General features: G+C 36.9%; 1 protein-coding gene across 2 annotated transcripts; it reads left to right on the forward strand.

The window, feature by feature from the left end:
* Positions 1-1526: 1526 nt before the first annotated feature.
* Positions 1527-7813, forward strand: LOC147534853 (putative L-ascorbate peroxidase 6, chloroplastic/mitochondrial). Of its 2 annotated transcripts, none has more exons than XM_086645890.1 (12): positions 1527-2066; positions 2152-2301; positions 2632-2752; positions 2816-2916; positions 3008-3095; positions 4808-4875; positions 5018-5104; positions 6497-6571; positions 6646-6723; positions 6820-6924; positions 7266-7331; positions 7621-7813. In XM_086645890.1, exons 1-12 carry the CDS (start codon positions 1881-1883, stop codon positions 7771-7773), a joined length of 1278 nt encoding a protein of 425 aa, XP_086502016.1. In that variant the 5' UTR covers positions 1527-1880; the 3' UTR covers positions 7774-7813. The 2 variants fall into 2 exon arrangements, with proteins under 2 accessions (XP_086502016.1, XP_086502017.1); XM_086645891.1 differs by having other exon boundaries at positions 1605-2066; positions 7461-7813.
* The last annotated feature ends 215 nt before the right edge of the window (positions 7814-8028 follow it).

The raw sequence follows: 8028 nt of genomic DNA on the forward strand, positions 1-8028 counted from the left end.
TGGTTAGAAATACGAAAGACATTAAATGTTTGCTTCCTTTGCTTTTCTCCTTTAACTCAGAATGCACTTGTCTTCAAATTGATTTACAACAAAATCAAGGGTAGAACTCGTTACTATGATAACTCTCTTCGGTTCAGTGACTTGTAAAAACCTGATAGCTGAATTGGTGCACCAAAGTTAAAGAGCCCGGCTTTGTTGAACCACAACCTAGCTATTGAATATCGTTTCTGATGAGTGATGACCATCTTTATTGATTTTATCCACTTTGAAGCTGGGATGCTTGATAATGCCCTTTTGGTATGATCTTACAAGCTTTCATATACCAGTCTAGAGATGCTTCTTTGTTACTATAGTATAAACCAACCTTTTATTCATTTTTATGTTTAGTCTCCAACCATATGAAAATTATATGTCTTGTCTCAGATTAGGGTTATGCAATTTTACTTAGAAAGTACTATAATCACTTGGTTTATTTAATTGAAGACTCACTCAACATTCTAATGACACAATCTGTACAATTAGGTTAGCTCATCAAGACTCTCAGAATCTACTTATCCGGCGTATATGGTAAAATGATGTCACATAAATTTTGGCTAAAAATTTATGTGAACTTTAGGATAAAAAACACCTTCTCACTCTCCTCCACTCGTGATGCAACTCCTGTCTATATTTAGTTGAAAGTGTATATTGCGCGTTTCTAATATGTTGCTGTCTCATTCAATCTACCACTAATCCATCAAACTCCCACTAGGCCACCATATATTGATTCCACTACTGAGTTTCACTTTCACCCTCCACTCTCCTTCAACCTATAACTTGTGTTTACCGCCTCTTTCTTTACGATAATAATTAAAGGGAAATTCCAAAGCCGCTCTAATAAGTGTTAAAGACGTCTCTCTCGAGGTAGATTTTAGGAAGAGGTTGCGAGTGAAGCAGGCTTCTTTCACAATTCACACTTACGGAGATAAACCTTTTCGTAACTAAATCAAGATCGACATGAGCAAAGTTTTTTGTGTTTTGAATCATGCATCATGAATAGGTGAGGTCCTCCAACACTTTTATTTAGTCTAGTAAGACAAACTAATTATAGATTTTTATGAAAATTTGACATATGAGAGAACTAACACGGAGATGTTTAAAGCTAAAATTTAATTACTGGTGTCAAAATAGGTTGGTGAGACCTCACCGGGTCACCCTCAAAACAAATGTGCTCGTCAGGGCCGACTTGGGAGTGCCCAAAGGCTGTACAGGCTTATAAGAAATGACATCGGTCCGCGCATGCAATTGCAAAGGTGCACTCTTTTAGAGTTAACGTTCCTCAGTTTTGTACATCTTTCTATCTCACATTTTTCTATATCTATACCTTCTTTCTAGCCACCCAACAATCCCCATTACCAATCCTTTCTTTCACACTCTTTCTATTTCTTTGTGTTACCTTGTGCAATCTTTGGTTCTTTCATTTAACGTTCCTCACGCAAAAACCCTAACGCATTATCTTTTTCGTTCTTGGGGTACCCATAACAGACCTGGGTTTATCGGGGAGACAGGCCCCAGTATTGTGGCCATACACCCAGTCAGACCCGCCCCCAGAAAGAGGTACTACTACCCATTTTACACCACTAAATCCACCCATTGGGTAGACGGCAGAGGCAAGAGCTCTTTATGTGATCACCTGATTCAGTGATTGGTTAATAAAGTCAAGGAGAAATAGCCACCATATATAAAGGATTCAGATGGATGAAAATGCGACTTATCGTTTTTGAGAGTTCGACAAAGATTTGAGCATCAAAGAGAGTGAGTTAGAGAGAGAAAAGTAAAAGTAAAGGAGTGGCAGGCGGAGCAACAGATAGTGTCTGCCTTACCAATCAACAACCCAATCCATGGCTTCCTTTGGCGCTGCTGCTACCGGCGCTTCTCGTCTCTTCCTTTCTTCTTCTTCTTCTTCCCCGTCTTCCTCTAGACGATCGGAAGTTTCATTATCTTCTTCTGTTACTCTCTCTTCTCTCAGATCTTCATCTTCTTTCTCTTCTTCTCCTCTTCCTTCTCTGAAATACATCCATAACCAGGTTTTTTTTCCTCTCTCTCTACTCTATCTGATTCGCGCCTGCTCTATCTGTGTATCTAATTTGTTACTTTCTTTTTCAATTTTAGAAACATCAGAGGAGATCGTCGAATCAAGTGACTAGTACTGGATCAATCGTTATCAGTCCAAAATGTTTTGCGTCAGATCCCGATCAGTTGAAAAGTGCTAGAGAAGACATTAAGGAGCTTCTGAAGACAACCTTCTGTCATCCACTCCTGGTATTTTCACTTTAATCTTCACTTTATCTAGATTGATCTTGATCTTATTGTTCAATTCGTTTAGTTGAAGTTATTAACGGAAGTTTGATTAAGCATTCGCCTGAAAATAGACATATGTTCTTTGCCTGTCATTGATTTTCTCCATTTCATCAAATTTTATAAGCAGAATATCATAATTTGGAACTTTAGTAAAGACAACTGATTCTACTTAGAAAACTAATTGTGAGACCGTTAATGACAGTAGAGGTATCGATAGAGCAGAAAGTAAATTGTGAAAATTCTGATAAGAATCTCTGATTTATCACTTACGTCTTTTTGTTTAAATGATAGGTTCGATTGGGTTGGCACGATGCTGGTACATATGATAAGAACATTCAAGAATGGCCACAGAGAGGTGGAGCTAATGGAAGTCTTAGATTTGAAATTGAACAGAAACATGCAGCTAATGCAGGTAAAGTTTCTCCCCAATGAGTAGTTTGCTTGGTTAAAATTGGTAATAACCCTGCTTTTTCAGGTCTTGTAAATGCACTGAAGCTACTCCAACCTATCAAAGACAAGTATCCAGGTGTAACATATGCAGACTTGTTCCAGTTGGGCAGTGCTATAGCTATTGAGGTAAATCTTAGTCTTAATGTGTATTTATTAGATATTTCAACTTGTTTTGTGGAAAGATGATTCTTATTTATTTGGTATTAACGACTTTTAGGAGGCTGGAGGCCCGAAGATTCCCATGAAGTATGGGAGAACAGATGTTTCAGCACCTGAGCAGTGTCCAGAAGAAGGAAGGCTTCCTGGTAAGATAAACGTGCCGATGTGGGTAAACATGTGTTTAGTATGTATATACAATCATGCTGGTAGCATACTTGTTTAAACTAATTCCTAGAGAGTTCTGCACTGTGATCATCTGTTTATAGTTTCATGTGATGCCGGATATAGAGAATCAGGTAGTACAAGAGGACTCACTTCATAAGTTTTAAATCAACCTATATATGCTGGCATGGCCTCTCTCTCCGTATATTGGTCAAATAGCTGGCGAAATTGGAGAGGGACTATAGGTTTGTCAAAGGTTTGGAATTCTTATAGTTATTTAGTGATAGAACCCCTCCTTGAGTTCTAACGGTAATTACAAAATGACCCATGTGGCTCATCTCTACCTATTATGTGATTGAAAGCAGATACTGATAGTTATTAGTTGTGCAATAGAACAGGGTACACCTTCAGTCTTCTAGAGATGCCACAGGACCAAGTTATTAACAATTCACACACACTGTATTACACATAAAAAAAACAACCTAGAAGCTAGAAAACAATAAGGGTGAATATCATGTTTTAAATGTAGGTACAAAATTATAAAGCTCCACAGAAGTAGAAATGTATTTTCTTTAGATAGATTCACACTGCTAGCTAGAATCTAGATGTCATTTAATCTTATTGACGTGGATCAATTAAGATTATGTCAGCACAAACCCATTTTTTCTAAATGCAAGTGAAAGTTGAGTTCGAGTTCTACAACACTGGACTCAAAGTGATACATGTAGTAGATGATGATGGGAAATTGGGAATTCGTAGCTATGGTTATTGTATAAATCTTTGAGGATAGCATCCTTTTGTTAAAGATTTTAAACTTGCTCGAGTAGTGCTTCTTAAACTCACTTCCCGTTTCTTAAAAGACATCAAATGTAGGGTAAGTCAGGCCACTTCAATTTTAGATCTGTAGTCTGTGGGAGCAACTTCCAACCCTTGATCCGAGGGAATTCCAACATAACTCTAGGATAGTTCTTTCCAAGGTACAGTGTGGCGTATGTGCAGAACCAAGTAACCAACTCAAGGAGGAGCTAGTTTTCACGAGGTTAGGAGCGAATCAACAAAAGTGGGGTGGCTGATGTAGTCATGTAGCTGACGAGTGACAACTCCAAAAGAGAGAGGACCCACATGGGGTGCCTGTAATAATTTATTGATTCTTAGCAATCAAGATACTTTAGTGTTTCCATTTAATGAAGATAATATTTTTCTATTTATTCAACAGTAGTAGATATTAAGTTTCCTAGTTTAGGGAGTTATAATCAGATTATGGAAAGTGTAGTTTTAAGCAGCTTAGAAGTTGCCTTCTTTTAGGCTAGGTCGATTCTCTAGAAAAAGGGGGTTACGCCTATTCATAATCTAATCAATAAATTTCACAGGTGCAATTTATCTTCTGGATTTTGTCGTTTTCTTATTAGTTTGATAGTTTGTACTTTGTAGTTTAATTTGAGCTATTCGTTTAGATTGTGTTGTTCCGCTGTGCCACACCATCGGCCCTTAACAAGCAGGTCGACTCCCATTAGATGGTATCCTTCACTTAGACAGTTGGACGGATTTGCAGCCTTATATTTTGCAATTTATAGGCTTTTCAGTGGATTCTTTTTCTCTGCTTTGCTACTCCTCCCACCCCTCTTGATCTTCACTTCCCTATCAACTAGTGACTATTGTTGGCAAGTAACCATTTGATCTTTCATTTTATATGCAGATGCTGGTCCTCCTTCACCTGCCGGTCATCTTCGGGATGTCTTCTACAGAATGGGACTAAATGACAAGGTTATATTCATTTTTAGTCGTTATTCCTAGATTGTTAGCAGAATTGTCTTCTTTTAAGTGAGCATTTGCTCTGGCTGACGCAGGAAATGGTTGTTTGTATTGTTGTTTCTTGCCTTATGTTGGACGGCTCATGTACTTGCAGGAAATAGTTGCACTTTCTGGCGCACATACTTTGGGGAGGTCTAGACCGGAAAGAAGTGGTTGGGGAAAGGCAGAAACAAAATATACTGTATGTTTAATGATCTCTGGAAGCTTTTCTATATTGAATAAGGAATGCAGATGTGTGACCAATATCTGTGCTCGGGATCTTTCATTCTGGTTTTAGGCAAGGAATGAAAAATCGACATATTTCGGTCGAAATTGCCGAAATATGTCGGGTTTTCAACTTACAGAAACGAAAAGGCACTTACAAAAATTTCGTGCAGATTTTCGGTCGAAATCTGGCGAAATTTCGCTTGAAGTTTCGAAATATTCGAATACACACTATCAGACACCATCTAATTGAAAAAATAAACATACCTTCTTCATTACTTGTTCCTATTTTGGTTGATTTCTACAAGTTTTCTTCTTGATTTCTTTTGTAATTGGTTATTTATCATCTTGACAAACAAAATCGTAAGAAGTTTTCGTCCAACTTGAGAAGGTTTGAGGTTTTGGGATGAACCCTAGAGAGAGAAAGTAGGTGCGGCAAGAAGAAGAAGGAAGAAACTGATTTCCTTTTGCTGCTGAAAAAACCCTAATTCATTTAGGGTTTATGTTGGGAAGTTTTAAATACGCCCCATATTATTGCGGTAGGCGCCCCTCATAAACAAAATCCTACTGAACTTTAGTCTTTGAGAGGGTGCCTAGCGCAGTAATTTGAGGCGCCTATAATCTTTCATGGGTTTTACTTTGTAGTATACATAATATATTAATTTAGTCATTTACCCCCTAATGTAACAGTTCAAATTTAAAATTACTTAAATTACCCCCTAAACTAATTGTGTAATTGCAAATACTCCCCAAACTAACATATTTCACTACAGATCAGCTAATTTTTTTTTTCATATGCGGTCTACTAACAGTAAAAATATTATATTTAGGGTCTTATTGTCAATAAAATATTCAATTTACCCCCATCCTAACTATGTGATTGCAGTAACATCTTTTTTATGTTTAATAAGGGTTGAAGAGTCTTGTTATATATAATTACACATATTTCTGTCATTTCTATAGATTTGTAAGATTTCCACACTGACCGAAACGTTTCCACGAAACGTTTCCACTTTTGGACTGACCGAAATTTCCACCGAAACCGAAATTTCATTCCTTGGTTTTAGGTACTTACTATAGGAAATATGAAATCAGTAATACGTGTCCAGGGAAATTGTTCCAAACGTCACAGAATCCAAAAATAGGGTACATAGGAGGTATAGGAATATGAACAAGGAGGAATAGTACTAATAATATAAGTCTTTTCAACAGATGATTCCAAGTTTTAGTTTCTTAGATTCCCTTCATAGTATTTCTACTGTAAGTGATGTTGTATATCTTTCACAATTACATGCTTGAGGATATATCTGTACTATTTAATCACTAAAGTTTCTCATGCTAAGAATTTATATTATTCCTTCCGTTACAGAAAGACGGACCAGGAGCACCAGGAGGTCAATCATGGACTGCCGAATGGTTGAAGTTTGATAACAGCTACTTCACAGTATGGACTACTCCCTCTCTTGTCGAATATTGTGCATAATTACCAGTTTCTTACATCTTAGTTAATTAATTTAGGATATCAAAGAGAGAAGGGATGAAGATTTGTTGGTTTTGCCAACTGATGCTGTTATATTTGAAGATCCGTCATTCAAGGTAACAGAAGGAGTTGCTCATTGTTTTAGACAATTTGAATATTCGAAGATAAACTGTAGTTACTTCTTGAGTATGACATTCAATGTTCTTTTGCAGGTATATGCTGAGAAATATGCAACTGATCAAGAAGAGTTTTTCAAGGACTACGCTGAAGCCCATGCCAAACTCAGCAACCAGGGAGCAAAGTTCAATCCACCTGAGGTTTGTTATTATTGCTTATGTTGCTGCATAACTTCTTACTGAGTTAGTTTTCGTCTTTTCTTTAAGTCAGATCTGGAATCTGACTTGATGTTTGAAGTTGACACAAGTCAGAGTTATTCTTTGTATTCGTCTAACTCGTAATGTCTGACTCGTATGAATGGCTAATTCTGGATGATTGTGGGTCTATTTGATTCAAATGGTACAAATTCTGATGAGTCAAATTTCGTCGACGAGCAAAAGATATTAAAACACCACCTTATTACTACTTAGTTTTTCTTGTCAGCCCTGTTATTCTTTTGATGAAGACTAATAATCATGTTTCTTTGTAACCTTTTGGTCAGGGTTTCTCACTCGAAGATGATCCTAAACCAGAGAAATTTGTGGCAGCCAAATACTCATCTGGAAAGGTATACATAATCAGAAACTCATTTTCTTCCTTTCTTTTGCTTCATAACTGCGGAAAATACTCGGTTTGGCTTCTTGAGAGAATTTATAACTTCATAATGAATTTGTTTGTTCTTCATGGTTTTCTGCAGGCTTAAGAAACAAGTGTCCTATTTAGTTGTATGCCGTTTGTTTTTAATAACACAAATGAAGTTATATTTCTTCGAAACAAATTGAACTCGATAGCTAAACTTTGGAAGAGAGAAGTGAAGGAATAAAATATTCAATGAATCTTGCATATTTTAATTGCAGAGAGAGCTCTCGGATACGATGAAGCAGAAGATAAGAGCAGAGTATGAAGGGTTTGGAGGCAGTGCAGATAAGCCTCTTCAATCCAACTACTTTTTAAATATCATGATTGTGGTTGCTGTTTTGGCTATTTTAACATCTTTTGTTATGAACTAATCTTGGGTTTTTTCACATCCATATTTGAAGTTGTCCTAAATTCTTGCTTTTGTTGTTCACTTTTTTCCATTTCCTTTCACCATCCCCCACCCCACCCACATGCTCTTGATTTATAAAAAGTTTAGAATTTGAGAAATGTTATGTTTTGGAGTTATGAGGGTATGACCCATGCCCGCTAGGCACGGACAGATCTATCGAATTTTGAAATCGAAAGGAGAAGTTAGAATGAGATGGATATTATAAAAACAAAGAGGA

Source organism: Eschscholzia californica, unplaced genomic scaffold (assembly GCF_041429995.1).
Source record: "Eschscholzia californica isolate CP2 unplaced genomic scaffold, dmEscCali1.0.p SCAF_6, whole genome shotgun sequence".
Lineage (NCBI taxonomy): Eukaryota > Viridiplantae > Streptophyta > Magnoliopsida > Ranunculales > Papaveraceae > Eschscholzia > Eschscholzia californica.